At 37.0% G+C, this 22,779-nt stretch overlaps 2 protein-coding genes across 4 annotated transcripts; both read left to right on the plus strand.

Moving 5' to 3' along the window:
* The first annotated feature begins 2,983 nt into the window (after window positions 1–2,983).
* zgc:113208 (uncharacterized) lies at window positions 2,984–8,177 on the plus strand. 2 transcript variants are annotated; one of them, XM_026210735.1, is made up of 7 exons: window positions 2,984–3,075; window positions 3,174–3,325; window positions 4,116–4,304; window positions 4,395–4,493; window positions 6,154–6,224; window positions 6,826–6,956; window positions 7,085–8,177. In XM_026210735.1, exons 2-7 carry the CDS (start codon window positions 3,187–3,189, stop codon window positions 7,317–7,319), a joined length of 864 nt encoding a protein of 287 aa, XP_026066520.1. In that variant the 5' UTR covers window positions 2,984–3,075; window positions 3,174–3,186; the 3' UTR covers window positions 7,320–8,177. The 2 variants fall into 2 exon arrangements, with proteins under 2 accessions (XP_026066520.1, XP_026066519.1); XM_026210734.1 differs by having other exon boundaries at window positions 3,013–3,075; window positions 3,168–3,325.
* Window positions 8,178–8,577: 400 nt separating this feature from the next.
* Window positions 8,578–20,287, plus strand: nono (non-POU domain containing, octamer-binding). Of its 2 annotated transcripts, none has more exons than XM_026210732.1 (10): window positions 8,578–8,713; window positions 9,426–9,573; window positions 9,658–9,851; window positions 14,302–14,603; window positions 14,689–14,784; window positions 16,560–16,756; window positions 18,456–18,640; window positions 18,713–18,743; window positions 19,525–19,604; window positions 19,691–20,287. In XM_026210732.1, exons 2-10 carry the CDS (start codon window positions 9,426–9,428, stop codon window positions 19,784–19,786), a joined length of 1,329 nt encoding a protein of 442 aa, XP_026066517.1. In that variant the 5' UTR covers window positions 8,578–8,713; the 3' UTR covers window positions 19,787–20,287. The 2 variants fall into 2 exon arrangements, with proteins under 2 accessions (XP_026066517.1, XP_026066518.1); XM_026210733.1 differs by having other exon boundaries at window positions 19,694–20,287.
* The last annotated feature ends 2,492 nt before the right edge of the window (window positions 20,288–22,779 follow it).

Raw genomic sequence — 22,779 nt, forward strand, 5'->3', positions numbered from 1 at the left:
GTGCGAGGCACTTTAACTGAAGGGATGTTCCACGCTTATGTACAATGTCATCAGTCAATTCTCGGTGGAGTCTTCCGGTTCTGTCGAACCAGCGTTTTATTTAGTCTTCCTGTCATTCCTTATTCTGCATATGTGACAAAACATTCTCAGCTATCACTAAATAAACTCTGAACTCTGCAATAAGGTTCATTTGGAAGCTTATGTCACTAAAACAAATTCCTATGCGTAAGCATACTTGGCAATAAAGCTCTTTCTGATTTCTGATTTTCTGATTTCTGATTTCTGATTTGTGTGTGAATTCCCAGATTCCATCTATTTCATTGAATGCTAATACTTTCTGACTCTTTTGTTAAAAGTTGTTTCACACACCAATATATGTGGAACAAAACTTTCAATAAACAATAATACAATAAATAAGCTCTCCCTCTGGTAATAGCATGTAATAACTACAGTTTTTCTCAATTGCTTTGGTACATTTCTCAGATCAGAAATGAAATTCTCAAAACTACCAGTTAAATCTTCACATCATTGTGTCACTTGTGCACATAAAAAAAGCAGTTTCTCATTTCTTTGTACAAGTTGCAAATGCTTTGGTACATGCAAAATATTATGTACAATTCTCGCCTGTTTCCTACATTATCAATTGCTTATGTCATGTTGATCAAAATGCATTATAATGGGTTTCTGTTGAACAGTCTCACCCCCCACAACATTTAGGCATTAGTCTTTACATGCAAAATGGTAAAACAAGTTGTCATAATATGTCAAGCATATTTCTATACATTTCCATTAGACTTTTATTCTAAACCTGTCCTGCATTGGTAAATTGCTCTTAGGTGAATCTTGATTTTTCTTTAACGTGCATCTCATGAACCATCAACTGGCAAGTATATATATAGCCAGAGCACAACACAGTGTTTTCAATGTCTGACAATCTCACCCTGAACAAAAAAGGATTTAGACTGGAGATGACCTGTAAAGTACGTGATAGTTTGGGACAATGTCAGTTTCCATCTCTCCAACATCATCAGGCAATGGTTTGCAGCCCACAACAGGATTCTAATGGAGTTCCTCTCACCCTTATCCATTTTTCTCAGCATGGAGATGGAAAGTATATTATCGCCAGCCACATACACCGATGACCCTCCTGGCTGCCATGGATGCAACGTGGGATGACATCACAGCAGATGCCTGCAGAGGCTGGATAAGACAGTCTACAAGATTCTTTCCACACTGCATCGCATGAGAAGATATTTGTTGTGATGTGGATAAGAACTTGTGGCCCAACAGAACAGACCAGAACGTCAGGAGGTATAGGACTGCACTGTAATTCCTACACCACTGCATATACAGTTTTCCCTAATTGTCCTATGTTCACATTTCTACTTTTGTTTTTTGTTTTTCTTTGTGCAGTGCTGTCTTTTCCTTTCTGTATCGCTATGACATGGTCTGTCAACAAATTACAGTACAAACAGTAAAAGCGTAAATGTGAATCTTGTCCAGTCTCTTGCAATCAAACTCTCATAGCTATAATCCACTTAGATTTGATAAAACTAACCAAAACCTTTGAAACTTTAAGCCTGAAACATAATGAAGAAATCATAATGGGCCATCAGAAATACTGCCAAGTTGCAAGGAACCCACTGCCTACGCTATAAAAATAGATTTACTGAAGTCTCTTGGAGTGAACAAGATAAACAAATGTCAGCTTAAACAAAGCAAGAAGCTATAAGACAGACAGACAGGCAGATAGACAGACAGACAGACAGATAATAGAACAATTATCTGAAGGGTTATCATAACAAAATCCCATAGCATATTCTAAAGAAATGCAAACCCTCATGACATTACTACTAAAATGCTGCAATTAAAATAAAATGTTCAAATCTTAATATATCAAAGTCTCTCTGCAAAATTGATTATCATAAATTGACAAAACCTTTTAAGAAACATGCATGTGAAAAAAAAGAGCCGATTTACTGTATTGTCTGAAGACAGGGATGTGCACAGACATTTTGAGGAGCAGGGGCTCAAGTGGAAAAAAAGGCCACTTCTCATATTTATTTATTTATTTACTTTCTAAATGTTAAATATATTAGGGTGTGCGATATTGACAAAAATATATCTCAATATTTTCTGAGATTTTATCGTTAACGATTATGACAATGTTTTGCTGAGTGTGTTATTGTGATGATATTTTAAGGACTGGACAGCTGACTCCTAAAGTGTTTGATATTCTGCATATTCTGGTAATCAGTTCACAGCAGTGATAAATTAATCTTTTCCTATGAGTTTAAATGTATTTTTACCTTTATAAAGCACTTTTGCCTTATCTTTTGAGTCAAATTCTTAAATTGAATCAATCAATTAGAATAATAAGTCATTTCGGCTGTTACCAAGCAAATGAAATTTGTTTTGGCAAAATTGACCTCTTGCAATGCAGAGGAAACACAGAAGCTGCATCTGAAGTGGCATTAAGATGCATTTACACACTGTAATGTAAACACACACACACACACACACACACATAAACACACAGGAATGTATATATCTTGCATTTACAAATTCATTAACACTAAAATTTTAAATTAAAACTGTCAGTAGGTAGCAGCAAGACACTGGTAATAAGAGAGTCATTGCGACTGAACCGATTTATTCAAACAGTTGATTCATTCAGGAACGAACACCGTCATGTTGCTCAGAGACGCAAATTGGAATTCTGTATGTTGCCAAAATAGAGCAAAAACCTGTCAATACTGTGTCTAAAACGTAAGTGTCTTAATATTCATATTTGGTGAAAAAAATGTATATTCCCATAACTTGAATTTTGTGATCATTCTAATATTGTGATCATTCATGCATACTCTTTCTAAATGATAAACTAAGATTTGGTATGTTCATTTTAATTAATCAACAATTGCATTGACTAGTTTTATTGGTTTAGTTGTCTTCAATGTCTTGATTCGTTAAAAACAGATAGGAACGCCAATAGTAGCCTGTCCTGTGCGCGCATGCGCACTACACCGCAGCGTGTTTCATAAACGCGGAATCTGCGGTTCTCAAGGAGCGGGTTGTGTAAGTTAGTTTATTAGTAACTCTTTGCTCGGTTTCTAAGCAAAGTGTCCTTGTGTCTATAACCTATTTCTCATTGAATAAATATCCTTAAGTTACAGAAGCCATTCAAACATGAGTGACGATAATGAAAGAGACAGTAGGAAGACGAAAAGAAAAACAGATTCGGATGATTTAAAGGCGCCTGGGAAGAAGAGACAGAAAATAAAAGACAAAAACGAGGAAAAGAGCGCCGCAGTGCAGAAATCAGACGGTATCTATCCATCTGTCTATCTATCTATCTATCTGTCTCTATCTCAGTGGCATCGGCGTTGGTGAGGTTCACATACTACGTTTTCACATCTATTTCACGTTTGCTCAAGTGTTTTGCTTCACTTTATCAACAAGCATACTATTATATAGGGAGTCCGGGTATGGATGAAACATGCGGAGAGTTGTAACAACACCATTTCCACCTATCAGGGATAAGATGGATAAGATGTCATATTATGATAATTTCATTATTTACCCACTTCCACCCTGGTCTTATATGAATGGTGGTCAAGGCTGCAAATAGGTATATGCATATTTTATAAAGAAAAAAACAACAACCTTTTGACCAAAACTATATTTTGGTTGTGACACATTTTAGCGTTCCACACATAGAACTGGGAACTTTCATCTTCTCTATTTGGAGCTTTTTTGGCAGCTCAAAGACAAAAGGCATGCCCCACGCAGTTTCTGAATCCACCAAGTCTGCACTCTAGGGTTAAAAACATTGGTTTGTAGATGAGATTCATACTAGACACGTTCATGCTATATAGAACATACTCTTTTTGTGGTTGCAAAGTAAATACTTATATACAAGTACAAGTGCTTTTTTATATTATATTTATATATATATATATTAATGTTTGTTCTTGACAGAAAGAGTTATTTATTTTGCAGTTTTCCTTATCATAATTTACATATTTCATATTTATGTTTCAGAGATTTAAGTCTTTTTAGGTTAGCCAGATTATTTAGAGGGTGTTTTTTGTAATGTGTTTTTCTCTGATCCTCAGCTCTCACTGCTAAAGCGGTCTCAACAAAAACTAAAGTGAAAGCTTCTAGCAAAGACCAGGACAAAGGGAAAAAAAAAAAATCTGCCCACTCAACAGACTGGTCTGAGGATGATAAGAGAAACAACTCAGATGGCGGCAAAAATACTTCTGAAATAAAGAGGAACGAGAAAGGACAACTTGTGTTTAAAGGTGACGTTAAGAATGTGTTTTATGATGTAGGTTTATGACTTATTCATTCATTTATTCATTCACTAATTTTGCGTTATTCTGTTGTTGCAGACCACCCAGAGTTCACACCTAACTTGACTCCTAAAGAGGTTTTACAGGCAGGCAGTTTTGGGGGTACCTATTTTAGGCCCATCTACTCCAGTATCACAAGTATGTCTCACTGTGATCAGTTTTTAACTTTAATTATTGCAAAATGGAGACTTTTGTTATGTTTTTGTTAAATGTTTTTTTTTCTACAGCATTTTAAATTTTATGCCCATTTGCAGAGGGGACTCCAAGTAATCTAAATGTTACAACCAATTGGTTTTCAAAGACACATAAATAGTTAAGATCTATTGTTCGGTGGGTCAGTATTGTGATCGAAGTGGTGTGAGGAAACAACTCTGAAGAGGTTGTGTTACATAATGCAACAAACAAATGCTGTCTGGACGCTTCACTGGTTAGTTCTGTGTGAGAAAGCCACTGTTAAAATGTCATAAGACGTCTACAGTTTGCCAGAAGGCATGTGAGAAACTATAGTCTGATGAGACCAAAATTGAGCCTCTTGGCAATCAGACTAAACATTGTGTTTGGTGTAAGGCCAAGCCAATAACCGCGAGTCCTTCAAAGCACAGCATTAAGTATGGCACTAGGAACATTGTGTTATGTGGCTGGCCTTTATGAAGGTGGAGGGTAAAATAAATGGAGCAAACTACAGGGGAATAAATTCTGTGATTTGGGAGAAGATTTATTTTCCATGAACACAGTGACCATAAATAAAATTACATAAATCTAAAACTACACAAGAATGTGCTAAACATGAACTTTAATGGTCATGAGTGGCAAAGTCAGACTCTAAATCTTAGTTGAGGAATTAAGGTTAGACTTTAAGAAATAATTCATCCCTAAATGAAAATTAGTTGAAAATTTACTCACTCTCATGCTGTCTAAGATGTAGATGAGTTTGCTTCTTCATCAGAACAGACTGAAGAATTTTAGCATTGCATCACTTATTCTCCAATGAATCATCTACAGTGAATGGGTGCCGTCAGAATAAGTCCTAACAGCTGATAGAAGCCTGACAATAGTCCACAAGAAATCCACATGACTTCACTCCATCAGTTAGCATCTTGGAAAGCAAAATCTTCATGTTTGTCATAAATGTATCCTTCAACAGGACATATTTTTAAACTTCAGACTATTGCTTCTGGCTGAAATACAAAGATTCAATTCATAATATTGCTTTCTCCAGTGAGAAAGTTGTCTACTGTAAGTGCACAGATTTTCACTTCAAGAGATGCTAATTAATGGACTGGAGTCATATGGATTACTTGTAAATTATTGTGATGCTTTTATCAGCTGTTAGGACTCTCATTCTGACGGCACCCATTCACTGCAGAGGATTCTTGATGAGCAAATTATGTAATTTTCATTTCTGAAGCAATTCTTTTAAAAACAGCTGTCTACTAATTATGATAATTATCTCTGCAACCTGACTGAGCAGCTGAGTACATCGAGAACAGCTTTAGCTTATGGAACTGTGAAATTTGTAATACATTTGAATAATTGCATTTACACTTGGACAAGTAAAAAGAAAATAGGAATTTTAAGTGTCAGGACAGGCAGAAATAGTTTGTTGTTTACTGTACTTTCCGCCTAAAGACATGAGCAAGAAACACAGAACAAGTCTTTACTTTTTATTTATTTATTTTTACATTTCTGTCTGTCCACATCTCTTTTGGCAGTCAGAGTTATTGAAGTTATGCACTTCAATGTCTAACAATAGTTCTGCACTCAACTCAATTTTTCTTCTTTTTCTTTTTTTAAACAGAGCAACATTATAAAGATATTTGGCAGGAGATTCCCAACGACTGGCTAGATGGGCTAAACATCTCTAAACAGGTGCTAATCATTATCATTTCATTAGCATTGGCACATAGCATTTCAATACTAAATACTTTTGTCAAAGTTAACAAACATTTTCATTAAGAGTGTCTATAGCAGATTAAAGAGCTGAGTGTGCTCTCTTTCTGTGTGTGATTTATGCTGTTGAATCGTAGATCACAGTAGAGACCTCTGTTATGTATTAGTACTTATTTTTATGAACATTATTTGTTTTACAGCTCTACTGTTATTTTTATGTGTTATTTGCCTCCTGTTATTTTATGTCAGCAGATTAACCGGTTCATTTGAGTGGTTTTATTACTTTAGTTTGAAGCTCAGGGCTATGAGCATGTGACAAGACTTGCAAGAGGGAAAAATCATGAAAGGTTATGTAGTAAAAAGACCTTGCTTGCACTTGATAAAAATAAATGAATAGTTGATTGCCACATGCTGGAGTTGACAACACCTAGATTGCCACAAGCCAGCAATCATTCACATTTGACAGAAACAGCTGTTGTTGTGTGCATGTATTTGAGAAATAATTGAAACTTTGTGGATGTCTAAAGCAGGTTTTACACCGTGAGAGGTGTTTTTTCATGTTTTTTTATTATTATTTCAGGTGGCTTCATCCACATACAGGGAAAATGTGAACACCTATAATGTAAAATGTGGAGGCAGTCTAGAGATGTGGGAAAGCAGTGGCTGGATTGTGCCCCAGGATCCGTACGGCTGGTTCCAGTGGTACTGCAGGCAAGAGCTACTGCATCGATTATAAGAGATGTTTCCTAAGCATCGAATCAACATATTAGAAGGATCATGTGACACTGAGGACTGAAGATTCGAGTCTTTCACACATTCTTGTTCCATCTTCCCAGCAGGTTTTACCAGGGCAGGCGAACAGAGGACGATGCACGTCAGATCAGTCGCTGGGCCAAATGTGCAGGAGTCAAAGGTCGGTGGAGGCAGAATCTCATCACAAAAGTGGTCCGGTCCGGTTGTGCTTATGACAACCTCGGTGTTTCCCCTGTGGTCAGACAGACTCTGCAGCACTGGGGCTACAAACTCACCCTGGAGGACTATAAGGAAGGAGCAAAGAGAGTCAAACTCAAATAGGATTAACAGACTTTCAAATTGGCCTCATTTGATTTATCATATAGTGCTGAAGATAGTTGGCCTTACCGCATGGAAATAATCCCACAACTCTGATTCAATAATTCATGCTTTGTCTGACCAAGGGATTTGTTTAGCTGAGTAGACCTATGGTAATATTACTGCTGTATTTGGTTCCCATTGGACGGATTTTCCGTAAGCTGTTTTGGTAAATAGAAAAGTTAGAATAATAGTCTATTTTTAAAATTTGGATCCAAAGCAGAAGCAGACATGAATTGTTTTTTTCTTGTCGCAGACTTATACTTGCGTGCCTTGGAGGAATGTGGAGAACAGATCTGTAATCGGATGTGGGCATTGTTACGATTATTTTTATTTTGACAATAGTTTATTTTTCTAGGTTTATTTTTAATACAGGCTGAACGTGCTTCTCTATTTGACTACACTCTATCATATACAAACTTTCCAGTGGTTTTTTGTTGACACCACATTGCACCATTTGGTTTTATAAACAGGTGGAACTTTTTTTTTAAATGGGTCATTTTTGTTATGCAGTACATTTTCATGCTCCTTGTATATGTATTGATATATCAGATATTAGTGGATGTACTCGTTTCTTTGATGTTTTATGATATTGGTTGGTTTGCATCAATTTCTATCCTATTAGATTTTAGACATGTATGTGATGATATATAAAAATTGAACAATTGAACAAACAATTCTTAAACTAAACTTGACAGGCTTCTATGAATTAACACCAAACCCCAAACTTCAGTTACTTATTCCAATACGTTTAAAGTTCATGTCATTGTGTAAACAATACAATTATAATTAATAAAGTATTGGTGCCTAGGAATGATAAAATGAAAAGTGTACATTTGGTTCATTTCACTGTATTTGTTGATTGCGTTTTCTTTGTTGATCGCTGGTTGGCGCCAGGAGCTCACATTTTTTTCATTAGCATTTCTAAAAAAAAAATGTTTTTATTTTATTTCATTTATTTAATTCCAAGATGCCAAAGATGAAAGTACAGAGAATATCAACATTGCGTAGAAAGAGGTGACATTATATGCAAAGCACCATAAAATGACATGCATTTCTCAATCAACGCCGCTCACTAACTTGTTTTCAGTCACGTCCTATGAACAAAAAACAATTTCGGCCTAAATAACTGGGTTTAAAAACGAATACAACCAATGGAACGTTTGAAACTCGTAAACGTCATTTTATTGACGTGAAATCGGCCAATAGAAAGAGTCCGAGCGTACGCCTGAAAACCCACGCTGGCCAATGAGCAGCTAGATCCGGCAGCAAGTTCAGGTGTGCGGCGTTCAGCCTCTCTCCTCTTTGTGATCAACGCTGCGTGTGTTGCTGGAGCGAATAAAATACCATTATAAAAGGTATTTAGACGTTTGTATGGCTTTTGTATTGTATGCATTTGATGAATGCTTTCATTTATGAAAGAATGTATTTGCGCATATGAGCTGGAGACGACTCCGGGCCATTAGCCGTGTTGAATGTAACGTTATCTGTCCGACTCGGCTCCACTTTGCAAACCCATACACGATTATTAATGAAGAAATCAGCTCATTAATAATGTAAAATTGCATGCGCTAAACTACACTCATTGATGTTTGTAATTCAAGCTTGAAATCTTAACAGTGAACGAAGCATTCGTTAGCATACACAACGAAGAATCAAACAATCATTGAAAATAGGCCAAATTGCACCCACAAATAAAGAAATTATCTGTTAAAACACTCTTTAATGCATTGGACTTTAAATATGCATCTTATTTTTTCGCTAAATGTATCATCCAGATAAAATACCCAATGGTAAATGTACTTATATTTTCAAGCTGTCTTGTTTTATAGTGTAACGTAATGAGATTCATAATTTCAGTGTCTCTTGTTCATGTGTGTTGTAGAGTTTGCCATTAAGTATTTCATTATACAATTAAAGGATGCTGTAATGTCAGTGAATCATCTTAATCAGAGCAGTCTGAATAATGTCCATCATGGCCTTTTTTTCGCTGTTGAATGAGCCTTATTCTTCTCAGGTTTTAAAGATCAATGAAGTCAAGTCTGTATTGATGTTCATGTGCCTTAACAGATGCAAGGAAACAGAGGACCCCGTTCAGAGCAGCAGAATCACGGCCCACCCCGACAGCAGCCCAACCCCCAACAGGAACAGCAGAGGAAGCCCCCAGGAGCTGACAGCAATGGACAACACACTGATGCTGGAGAGCAGAGCAGCCCGAGTGAGTAACAGTTGTAGGCTGATAGGACCGATATCTATGACTTTGTTGAAATCATAGTTGCTGACTGAACCTTCTCTCCTGCAGATGCTGCTTTCACTATAGACCTGCAGAACTTCAAGAAGCCAGGCGAGAAGACCTACACGCAGAGGAGCAGGCTGTTTGTGGGCAACCTCCCTACTGGGACCTCAGAAGAGGATGTGGAGAAGCTCTTCTCAAAGTATGGAAAACCTTCTGAGATTTTCATCAACAAGGAAAGAGGCTTTGGCTTCATCAGGCTGGTGAGTTTGAAAGAAAGTGAAACAGAAAGTGACTGTGGTAGTTTATTTTTTTTAATGAGACTGACCTGTAGGGCTGCACGATTTATCGTTAAAAGATCACGATCGCGATTCAGACACCCTCTTGATCTCATTTCTAAAAGACAACGATTCCCTGAGTCTGTTTAACTTTTGACAAAGGCTTACCGGATCATTCAGATCCGTGCTCGCACTGCCGCTGACACAGAGAGAGCAATTAGCATGTTTGGTTAAGAAACATCTTCACACAGTGGTGGTTCTAGGATTTTTCTGTAACCGGGACCAATAAGGGGCCACCTGTTACATACAGGGTCCAAGTACAGGGTACATCCAAACACACAAAATAATTTATTCAGTACGGTGCACATACATTTTGGGAGTCATTCCTTTTTTCAATCACTCTAACAAAAAAAATATGAGCCAATAAAGTTAATGTTTTTTTTTTTCATTTATTTATACTGTGCATAAAGGACAGAACTCATAATTTGACATTTCAATGACTAATTTGTGCTGTGTCCAAGCAAACACAGCACTTCTGTGATGTGCTGATTTGCAATGATCTCTAAAGCCACCGTTTCTGCACAGTGCTTTTTTCCAATGAAAGAAACTCTGATTCTGACCTGAATATAGACATTGTGGCATTTTGGAGCGAAAAGTGGCGACAAGGGTAGCAAAAAACAGAATACTCCAGCCACGTAAAGAATGTACTGGCAGCTTGTTTCCAAGGCGACGCGTTGTACTTGTCATGTGACACAACACAGAAAAGGTAAAAACCTACCGCAGTAGATCTTTATGACACATGGATCGCTTTTATTTAGTTTTTCCTGTTTTATTCCAAATATATGCAAACATACTCCCTATATTATGAAATATCTGATATTCCAATTCTGAAATACGTGCAAGTAAATATATTTGGTAGCTTAAACACTTCTATTGAGATTGAGGAGTCACGTGCCGATTTGGGAGGGGTCTGAGCCGGTCGGCCCTGATGGCAGGATACGCTATCTGTTGCCAGGGGCAATGCCTTCAGAACTTCACAGAGGCGCGACTAAACATTTCAGAGCGCTTTAATTTTTGCACATTTATTTTGTCGGCTGAACAGATCGAGACGGATCTACGAATACGAGAAAGAAAAGGAAGGAAGTAAAGTAATGCAAAAACATAAGGCGAAAGAAAGGGGACCTTACAGGAACAAGCTCACACCAAGCGCAAAACAGTGGTGTTTGGAGAAGCTCTCAGGCAGCTCCCTGCAGCGGCACAGAGACCTGAACAATTTACCTCAGTGCACACATATGGACATTGGGAATTATATTGTTTACAATGTAAGTCACTTTGCATTCACGCTGTTAATGGCTTTAATCTAACCCGGACATTTACATCTCTCCATCACACATTTAACTTCCCTAGCTAACCCTGAACTGGTTTGTCCACTTTGCAGCCCCCAACAAAAAAAACCTGGTATAGTATGTGTCATTGGGTTGAAATCAAATTATAACTAAACATACACAGCTTTAGCCTACATCAAAACATGTTGGGAAACGTTTGTATACATTGAACATCTCGTTACAATCTAGTGTTCAGTCGCAGTTAATTACTTTGTAATTTTGGTCAAGAAGTGCATTCTAAATGCAATGTAATTACGCTAAAACACATGTGAATAAACTTACTTTGGCCAGTACAACACTGTTTTCATCACCTGCTGTAGATGGACCCAGCCACAGCAGAAAGCCTCGTAACTTTCCAAAGACTTGTGGCTTTTAAACTCCTGCATTGTGTAGTAACTTAAACCAAAAACAAGATAATTCCCAATGTCCATATGTGTGCATGGAGGTATATGGTCCAGGTCTCTGTACCGCTTGAGAGCTTCTCCAAATACCGCTGTTTTGCACTTGGTGTAACCTAAAAAAAACTGTATTCCATTGTTCCTATGTTTTCCATATGTATCGTGTGAGGTACTGCAGCAGTTTTTAATGCAGCAGTAACTTCCAGGCATGGTAAAACAGTGCAGAATTGAAAACACATGTAAACAATCCTGTTTCGCCGCCGGTATCCTTCCAACATGGCGGAGACCGTGATATCGAGGGAGGGGCTTTGTGCTACGATGACAACTTCTCATACCGGGTGATGGGTGCCGCCATGTTGGTTCGCGCTGAATCCGAGCTGTGGGATTTACAACACACACATTCATACTCTCCTCCCAAAACACGTTGAAGTAGGTATCCGGTAAACTCGGAAAAGGGCAGAGTAAACTTTAGTAACCTACACAATCTGTATATGATATCAATAAAAACATGAAGTCAGATTATATTTGTAAGGATCATTATTGTTGTTTCCATATTCACTGGCATGTATTTTTCAAACTATAAATGTATGGTTCTGCTAGTACTTATGTTTATTTAAATGTCTTAAACCTAAAATAAGCCTTATGTTTGAAAACACTGAATATTTGTGATATGACCAGCGCTCAGCGCCAGTCAATCACACCGGTGTGATCGTATGTGTCAAAGGGTTAACAAGTTTATTGGTTTACTTCAACAGTGCTTCCACTGCTCCTTCCACAATTTAGATGACAACCCTAGAATAATTGAGAGCAGCAGCTAAATATCCTCTCATTTTAATGACAACCAACAAGAGGATTTGTGACTCACCAAGAATTGTCTTCAAGTTGGATAGATAGATTGATTCTTTCTCCCGCCTACTGGCATAACGTCAGAAAATGTTCTGGTATCGCTCAAGCCAAAGCCATTCACAGTCAAAATTTCAAGCAATATAATATAAAGCCAAGAGCTTTGCTTCTTCTCCCAAGTTGCATTGACGCATTACTGCTGCAGTGCCGCCAATTGTTTGGGGGTGGAATTGCATCTGTGGTTGTGATTTCTCCAGTTGCTCTTTTTGTCGACGATTGATGGAACGGGGGCCAATCAGATTTCAGCAGGGGCCAGGGCCCCTGTGGCCCCCCCTCTAGAACCGCCCCTGTCTTCACAAACTGTGTTTTCAACTGCACAGTATTATTTCTGTCTTACAGTCATTTATATTATCACAGAAATACTGGGATAAAGTTTATAGTTCAGATATAAACATCGTTTATATGGCAGCGATCTAAATAGAGCAAATACCCTTTTGAAAGTTCTGGGCTTCAAATAACGTTCGTGTCGATTGCATTGTTTCACCACTAGGCGGCGACAAATGACTTAAAAATGTATTTGCCAATGAATGAATTATTCGTTCAAGAGAATAGTTCAAAAACACTGATTCATCCAGTAATGAAACAAGTGAAGTAGGTTTATGAGTGAGTCATTCAATCAGTGATTTAAACAACTTTTTCGTCATTTTAATATAAAAAAAACTGGGGTTTTAAATATATTATATATACACTACCAGTCAAAGGTTTTTGAACCATGTATAATGTTTCTTAAAGTCCATTCTGCTCCCCAAACCTGCATTTATTTGATCCAAAGTATAGCAAAAACAGTCAAGTTTTGAAATTTTTACAATTTAAAAGAATTGCTTTCTACTTAAATGTATTTTAAAATATAATTTATTTCTGTGATGCACAGCTGTATTTTCAGCATCATTACTCCAGTCCTCAGTGTCACATGATCTTCAGAAATCATTGTAATATGATGATTTGCTGTTCAAAAAAACATTTATTATTATTTTGAAAATGGATGAGTAGATTTTCTTTCAGGTTTCTTTGATAGAAAGTTCAGAAGAACAAAATGTATCTGAAATAGAAATATTTTGTTATAAATGTCTTTGTCACACTTGATCAATAAAATTAAAGAATCCTTGCAAAATCAAAGTACTGATTTATATACTTGTGATAATGATAATAGTAATAATAATAAAAAAGGATCATAAGAGAATCGTGATCTCTATATGAGACCAAAATCGTGCAGCCCTACTGGCAAAGTTTATTCATAACCAAAATTTTATTATATGGTAATCATTATTTTTTTCTTTGTGATTTTGTTCAACTACATTTTTAGTTAAAGATCATGTTTTCATCAGAGTTGTTGCAGGTCTTTTGAAGGTCTAACTTCTCTTTTCTACATTAAAGCCGAAAGGATTAAATGGATAATTTCATGGCATTACATGTTACATCTCCTGCATTTTTTTTATCAATTATTATTCCTTAATACTTTTTGCTTTTTTTTTTTTAAGTATAAATATCTAAACCTCTTTATATCAAGATACATTAATATGCAAATTACACATATGGAATCTTGTTTTCTAAAAACCTGAATAAAATTTAGTGAGTCTGTTGTGTGGCATTTTTATTTGGTCCTTTCCAAGTCTTAAATTCACCTTCATAAAACCTGCAGAAACCCTGTTTTGTTCATTTTCATATTTTGTTTCAGTGATGTTTGTGTTCTAAGACAGCAAATAACTAATGCAGCATTAACCCTGATCTGTTGCTCTCTCTTCTTATTAGGAAACAAAGACTCTTGCTGACATAGCAAAAGCAGAACTGGATGACACTGTGTTCAAAGGTCGCCAGATCCGTGTGCGTTTTGCCACTCATGGTGCTGCACTGATGGTCAAGAACCTGCCTCAGTTTGTGTCCAACGAGCTCCTGGAGGAGGCCTTCACCATGTTCGGTCCGATCGAACGGGCCATTGTCATCGTCGATGATCGTGGCAGGCCAACTGGGAAGGGTATTGTGGAGTTTGCCAACAAACCCTCTGCCAGGAAAGCTCTGGACCGTTGTGGAGATGGAGCCTTCCTTCTCACCACGTGAGTGTCTGCTGCTTTTATTTTATTGAATTGTGTGTTAGTGCTAGCTGGTTTAGTAAAGTTGGCCTTTCTTTCCCAAACTCAGTTTCCCCAGGCCTGTTACCGTTGAGCCGATGGAGCAGCTTGATGAGGATGAAGGACTTCCTGAGAGACTTATTAACAAAAACCCTCTATATCACAAGTGAGTTCTTGCTCTCAAATGCATTGTAAACAGTTAGGTGAAACCAAATGCAAGCATGGAAAACTTGAAGTTGGTGTTTAAAGTGTTTTTCAGATCTGGAGAGGTTATGGGAACTTATAAAATGATAAAAGTAATTCAGCTCTATGAGCACATTGCATCCTTTATCATTTTATATGTATCTTTAATTTAAACAAATATTTCAGGTGTGGGTTAAGATTTTATAATAGATCAAGTTATAATTAAAGAAGTTGATCGAAAAAACTGTGGAAGGGTCTCACTTTAATTTTTGTGAGTAATGACTGTTTAAAGGCCATCTTTCAATTTAATTTTATAACTTAATTTATACAGATTCTTGTATGAAAATGTTAATTTAAAAAGACATGCATAAAAATACATGTTTTACAACACCCACGGGCAGAAATTAGAAATTAAGAAAAAAGGGTACCTATTCTAAGCTATGTTCCTAAAAAACGCCTTTTCCCAGAGAACGCGTCATATGACGTAACGACAAACATAGGCGCTGTCGCACTGGTTCTCAGTGTGGGTTTAGGTCATGGGTGCCCAACCCTGCTCCTGGCGATCGACTTTCCTGCAAAGTTTAGCTCCAATCCTAATCAAACACACCTGCCCTTAATTTTTAAGTGAGCCTGAAGACCTTAATTATTTGCTTCAGGTGTGTTTGATTAGGATTGGAGCTGAACTTTGCTGGACAGTCGATCCCCAGGAGTAGTGTTGAGCACCCCGGGTTTACGCAGTCTGAGAGATGGTAACAGAAAAGAGTTTGTCATTAAGTTTTTGTAACAATGACTGTATTTACATGAACAGCATATTCTTATCCTAACTGAAACACTAACTGATTTCATACACATACTCCGCAGTACATGCAAGCTCATTTACTTAATATCTGTCGGAAATACTAAGAGGGGAGTAGTATAACAGCCGGCTAAGTTCTAGAATTCCAGCTTGCCAGTCATGCAGAACATGCAGACGCCTAGGTCTGAAAGCAGTTACTGATTTAAAATCAGCTAGCAATTTCTACAAAATTTCACAATAAACTATGTTGTGCAGAAATGCACGGCATTTCCATCCCTGTCCAGACTAGCTGACTGTCACAGATGTATGCTATAGCCTACAGCATTCATTAAAAATCTGTGATATAAATTTAACATTTTAAGATGCATGTTGCTGGCATAGATGGTGACAATCTACATGGATGCTTGAAAAACAACAAAGTCGTCAGCAATATTGCGAAATATGATTTATTAAAGATACTGCGATGTGATAAACATGGAAACAACGTTAGCCACAATTAGCTATATCCTGTGGTCACTCTACCAATTTTCCTCACACCACAACTCTATCTCTCTCCTCTGTTCATTTACCCTTCTCCTTAACTCTGCCTGACCCCTCTCTTACCTAGGCAGCTCATAATTATATGGCAATGTCCCGATGTAAGAGTTGACACTAACCCCAACTGCAACCTCTTCACTGTCTGACTCCATTACGAAGAGATGAGATTTACCGGCCGTTGCGTCACTTCCAATCAGAGCGTTTTTGACAGCGGAAGTAATTTTACTCTCAATTTCTTTTTAAAAACTTTTTTAATGCAAATTTATGATTAATTTCTTCACGCAAATCGATTTCCTACACTATATATCTACACGTTCATTCACAGGGATCAACTTGAAAGATGGGCTTTAAGTGTACGTTATCCAACTTTTTACATGGCTACCCTCCACATATATAAACTCTGTGTTCCTCTGTCTGTCCATCAGAGAGCGCGAGCAGCCACCCCGGTTCGCTCAGCCAGGCTCGTTTGAGTACGAGTATGCTATGCGCTGGAAGGCCTTAATGGAAATGGAAAAGCAGCAGTTTGAGCAGGTTGATCGGAACATCAAAGAGGCCCAAGAGAAGCTGGAGACTGAAATGGAAGCAGCACGACATGAGCACCAAGTCATGTTGATGAGACAAGGTGAGCACACACAGGTTACCATTTTTTGGGGGAGGGTTAATCCCAGAATGAACACCAAATTGTTTGACGGCCGAACTCGTTCAAATATTTGCTTGAAATACTCCCATAAGAATTCAAGTTAATATTCCTATTATTGAACACATGTTAGCAGTGTTAGTAAGTTAAAATGCATAAACAGCATTAGACATCCTCTTAAAAAAATGTGATTTTATTTTTTATGATTTAATAATTATCAGTTTTTTTTTATCAGTTGTTTTTCACTCGCAAAACTCTAGTTTGGAAACCCTTGTCTCAGCCTCTCAGCAGACAGTTGGCTAAAAGTCTGATGCATATGGCACACAGAAATGAAAAAAACTTCAGGAGTTTCGAAGTGCTCATCGGATTGGTTGAATTATACAGGATTTCTGGTAGACGTGTGTGTTGCATTTTGCCTGCAAACAAAGATACCGTGACGTCAAACCCGTTCATGAAAGAAAGCCATTGTGTTTGCAAATGTGATGATCAACGCTTATCAGGATCAATTTCCACATTTCCAGGCCCCGGAATGTGACGATGAACGAGACAAACTGTGATTTGTTGTTTGACATGTCAGTCAAACGGCCTCATGGGTAGGCCTTGGCCAATGAAAGCTGCCATGAGTTCCAGACCTTCAGCTGCCAGTTTTAGAGCTCGACAGGAAAAGACAGTTTTCCTGCTACACAAGTTTTTCAGCTTGCTTTAATTGACTTGTTTGTGTGTCGTTATTAGGTAAAAACATATGTAACCTGTTTTTGTCTCTCTTTAATAGTCAATGAAGATTCTGAAAGAAAACATGCAGTGTTTGTTGAATGCCGCATTTCCACCAATATTACTGTTTTCCCAGGAAATCCACTATCCAACCCAAAGACCTATTGCTTTCTGCTTTTTCTTGCTGAACGTCTCTAAAATCAGCGAAACACATTTTTAAATAGGCGCTGTCTTTATAAATAAACCGCATATTTCAGTTTTAAACAACTATATTCTCCCCTGAATTACTTTTAAAACTACATTTCATGACATGATAACGGTAATGTTTTGAAAATTATCTGAATAAATGGTGGTTGAAATCACAATGCTGCATGAACTCAACCAATCAGCAATGTTTAGTGCCCAAGTTCCGGATCTTTGTAAAAGTACCACCTTGCCAGCAGGAACTTTCTGAGGGGCAATTTTTTTTACCCAGAACTTTGAGATCCTGGTTCCTGCGGTGGAAACACACAGAGTACCTGCCCAAAGTCCCTAGTTCCTGGGTAAAGTTCTAGCGGTGGAAACATGGCATTTCATGGGCTGCCAAAATTACATTTTAAAATCAGTCAGGGCTATAAAAATGCATAACATTTACAAATAAATCCTTTATTGCAAAAAAAAAATGGCCTTTTAATTAATCCGTTTTAAAGCACTTTTAGTTTCAATTCACAAGGATGAGTTGCAATTGTCATGTCTTGCACTTTTCTTCAGCGTCCCATCATGATCATTGTTTTTAATGCAAGTATAAAAAAAAGAGAGAAAAAAACTGACACCTTGCAAAAGTAGACATCTTGCACTGTCTAGCAGATTTTAGATCAAGCATAGTCAGGGAACCTAAAACCAGTCAGTTCAGTCGACTAGTAATTCAGGCAGCCCTGTAGTTTTGCACATCCCATCAGCAACTAAGTCCCGTCTGTTTCTCTCTTTGCTTTAGATCTCCTGCGCAGACAGGAAGAGTTGAGGAGAATGGAGGAGGCTCATAACCAGGAGGTGCAGAAACGGAAACAGATGGAGCTGCGTCAGGAGGAGGAGCGGCGGAGGAGAGAGGAGGAGCTCCGTGCTCACTCGGAGGACCTGATGAGGAGACAGCAGGGGCAGGGAGGCAACTTCTCTGAGAAAGTGAGTCTCCACAATTATAGTCTGCTTTTTCTGAGGATTTTTAGTTCATGGGCTTTGTTTTTGCTTTTTCAGAGGGATCCAGACATGAGGATGCATATGGGAGGTGTGTATCACACTCAAACACTCTGTGATTGACAACACTGAACTCACACTTAGACTACTAAATACTTTAAATCCCAGTGTCACAGAAAGAATTAAACCCACATGCTGTGCTGAAAATCTCCGAGCCTTTACCTGATTTGGTGTTCTTGGTTAAAAATGATCAGCTTTTTAAAAATGGTTTGTCAGTATTTCTCATCATTCTATAATATCACCAAGTCTTGGTTTCAATCTTTTTGTCACCCACTTTATCAGTTAGCACAGGTTTTATTAACTGATCATCATGCTCAATAATCTGAGCATATACCAAAAAACAAAAACATTTGGGGATAATTTTGGCAATGTTCATTGTAAAATGTATGTGCATAAACAGCGATTGAGGCCTATAATCAGTTAGTTCCAAAAAGATATGGAAGACACTTATATTTGATTTGTAGGATAGTAATTCTTGATTGGAAACATCAGTATATCAAAGGGAGGAAAACATCCCAAAAAGTACAAAAATTTAATTGTTTTCTGGGAATTGTAATATAGTGTATATTTGTGATAACTAACATTTTAAAGAAAAAAATCCTTAGAAAAGGATTCCAGAAACACAACATGAGGGATTCCTGTTGTTTTGTCCTACTTAATATGCAGGAAAAATGCACTGTACATATTGGTCTTTTTGGTTCTGTAATTAAAAATTGTATATATGCTCTTACTTGCTTGTCAGGGTTTTTTTTTTATTTTTTTTATTCTCACCCATTTGAACATAACATTGCTTTTCTTTCTTGGGGTGAAAGGTCAGGGAATGGCCATGAACAGGAATCCGATGGGTGGAAATACCACAACAGCAGGGGCTGCCAGCTTGGCTTCCAGTGAGGTACAGATTTCTCAACACACATTGACAACTTTCAGTTCAACATGCAAAGTGTACAGTGTGTAATCTTCTGTCTTTGTCTCTTTCAGCAGGGGGCTGCTGGTAATCCAGGTGGTCTCCCTCTTCCCTTCCCTCGTCCTGGACCTCCTGTTGACTTTGGCCCTAATAAACGCCGTAGATTCTGAGACCACCAGCCAAAAGTCATTCGCTTTTTTTTTTTTTTTTTAACATACTGTAAAATATTTTTAAGTGCATATTGTGGTTTTGTAGGACCTGTGTATGCATTTCACATTCACAAATGAAAATGTGTAGGCAAATGTGAACAGGTTGAAGTGTATGTTTTAATTTACCCTGTAAGATCTCCCATCCCCAGCAGGAGCCTTAAGGGACTGTTTCCAGAAATGAATTGAGCCCAGCTTTGGTAGACCCTTATGCTCATGATTTCTGACTGAAGATTCTTCATTTATAGTCGAGGGTTTATCTGTGCATGGAAACAGCTCCTGGCTGGACATTCAGCTTTGTATAGCCCTATTTTTCCTTTTTTTTTTTTTCTTTTTTCTTCTCTTTTGTATTTCACCCAGCAGTGACCTTTTCTAAAGTAGAGCTTAGCTTTTGTCCATCTTGTCCTCTGCAACGCTTGCCTTTCTAGACAACTTTAAATAAATTCAAAACTACATGTTACATACTGTCCGGTGTCACTGGCAGCATTCATGGACTACATTTTGTGATTGTCTTTGTACAGCTGTTACAAAGAAGGAAAGAAAACATAATTTTTTTAAACAAAATTGTCTCCTATCCATTCAGTTGCTAAAAAGTATGGAAAATAATTATAAAAGTAGTTTATAGGTTTATTTTGGTACAAACCGGTATGCTGTAATGCTGAAAATTTGGTCTTCAAAACTTTAATTTAATGAAACTCTGTCTGCATCCAAAATCACTTACTTTCTTACTATATTCTGAAAAACAGAATGCCTGAATTCACAGTGCTTCTAAACGAGTAGGCAAAAAGTACCCAGATGACCTAATACTGTACTTCCAGTCAAGATTTTGAAGTGTTTGTACAATGGGCACTTTACTATCCCATGAGGCCTCAGGAGAGGATGCTGGTAGGTTACCTGACAGTGACAAATGTAGTACGTGCAGATTGCATTCATACTACACACATTCATACTGTATAGAACAAACTCCTTTTGCAATTGTGAAGTAATATAAAAAAAAAACGTGATTGTGAATGCAGCCTCTGTGTCCATAGATAAAAGTAAGTTACATATAACTAAGTAAAATTTATAAAAATAAAAAGTTTTTAAGAATTCCATGAGGTTTAAAAGCTGAATGTTCTTTAGGAATCCCTCTTTAATAAATACTTTTCAAATGTAGGTTTCTTGAAGCATCTTGGAGACGATGCCACAGTTCTTCTGAAGTTAGTCTGTCTCAGAATGTTTGGTTTCTTCATGTTTTTCCAGACAGACTGATGATCAGATCTCTGTGTGAAGCACTGGCTGTCGTCAGACAAAAATCTCACTGTATTATTACACTTAATATTTGGAAATGTAAACTGAAATCTACTGGCACACTTCAGCAGAAAAAGTAATAATATCAATATATAATGGAACAGGGGCGTAGCCATCTTTTCAGATGTGAGGGGGACCGAAATCACACACACACATATACATAACATTTCTGTAATCTATATAGCCTACCAGTCAACAGTTTTTTAACAGTAAGATTTTTTATGTTTTGAAAGAATTCTTTTCTGCTCACGAAGCCTGCCTTTATTTGATCCAAAGTACAGCAAAAGCGGTACTATTAAAATATACTACTTACTATTTAAAATATCTGTTTTTTATTTGATTATGTTTTAAATGTAAAGTATTCCTATGATCAAAAGTGAATTTTCAGCATCATTCCTCCAGTCTTCAATGAGGGGTTCAATATTTAAAATATTTTTTTTTTCAGCATTCTTTGATGAATAGAAGGATCCACAGATCAGCAAATAAAAAAGATCAGTGAAATAAAAAGCTTTTGCAACATTATACACTATATCATTCAAAAGCTTAGTATATATATATATATATTTTGTTTTGTTAAATAAATGATAGAAATTAATACTTGTATTTAGCCAGGATTCTTTAAATTGATCAAAAGTGATGATAAAGACATCATTTTACAAGAGATTTCTATTTCAGATAAATGCTGCTCTATTCTATTCATCAAAGAAACCTGAAACAATTATACTCAGCTGTTTTCAACGTTATCATAATACACGTTTTTTTTTCTTCTTTTTTTAGCAGCAAATCAGAATATCAAAATTATTTCAGAATTTTTCTCTAATTTCTAGCTTTTAATTGTCTTAGAAATCTATAACTGCTGGACAATAACAAATAATAATGATTACACTTTTTATTACATATTAAGGCAGAATAGTTAATATAATGTAATAAATGCTATATCAATTAGCACAGCATTGTTCATATGCTTTATTTGCCACTTGCTGGAGATTTTTTTGGACTTGAAAAAACAAAAACGAAAACAACTGTTTTCATGCAGCAATAGCTAGACGATGTTGCCCATATTAGGAGTTTCCTGATGATGGGGGGGGGGTATGGGGTTTCTTTGTTATACAGCTGTTATAATTATTAAACATTGCTGTTTAAAGTCAATTTATTTGCCTGAACTGTTACACGTAGCCTACATTCAATTAGCCCATGCATGTGCTAAAGATGAGTATGGCCTGGTCAAAAAAATTTTCTTGAAAGCTATAAAGAAGATTTTTTTTATTATATTAGAAAGTCTAAAAGCCCAACTTTGCTAAAATTTATTTGGATTGAAGTTCTGTAGAAATGTTTTATGGAGTGATGTGACAAAACTTTCTGCATGCATGGGTCAGCAGTACGTCAATGCAAGAAAGAAGAAAAAAGAAATGACTAAAGGGCACAAATTAATAGTCACAACATTATTTAAAACACACACACAAACACGTATATGTAGGCTATACAAATACGCGATGCCAGCCCTCGCATTTGGTGTAGACAGGGATTTGTCCCCTAGCTCAAATAGTAGGCTATAGAAGTCAATATAATTTCTATAAAAACTCCTATAAGCACAAGCCACGCAAACACTATCGTAAGCATAGTTTGATCCTCCCATTTCCACTCACAACCCACATGATGGGAGTGGT

The sequence above is a fragment of the Carassius auratus genome, chromosome 30, assembly GCF_003368295.1.
Source record: "Carassius auratus strain Wakin chromosome 30, ASM336829v1, whole genome shotgun sequence".
NCBI lineage: Eukaryota > Metazoa > Chordata > Actinopteri > Cypriniformes > Cyprinidae > Carassius > Carassius auratus.

Coding starts and splice junctions, on each gene's coding strand:
- zgc:113208 (XM_026210735.1), top strand. CDS start 3,187: ATGAGTGACGATAATGAAAGAGACAGTAGGAAGACGAAAAGAAAAACA. Junction 4,494..6,153: donor CATCTACTCCAGTATCACAA/GTATGTCTCACT, acceptor TTTTTTAAACAG/AGCAACATTATAAAGATATT. Junction 6,957..7,084: donor TGGTTCCAGTGGTACTGCAG/GCAAGAGCTACT, acceptor TCTTCCCAGCAG/GTTTTACCAGGGCAGGCGAA.
- nono (XM_026210732.1), top strand. CDS start 9,426: ATGCAAGGAAACAGAGGACCCCGTTCAGAGCAGCAGAATCACGGCCCA. Junction 16,757..18,455: donor AGTCATGTTGATGAGACAAG/GTGAGCACACAC, acceptor TCTTTGCTTTAG/ATCTCCTGCGCAGACAGGAA. Junction 18,641..18,712: donor GAGGCAACTTCTCTGAGAAA/GTGAGTCTCCAC, acceptor TTGCTTTTTCAG/AGGGATCCAGACATGAGGAT.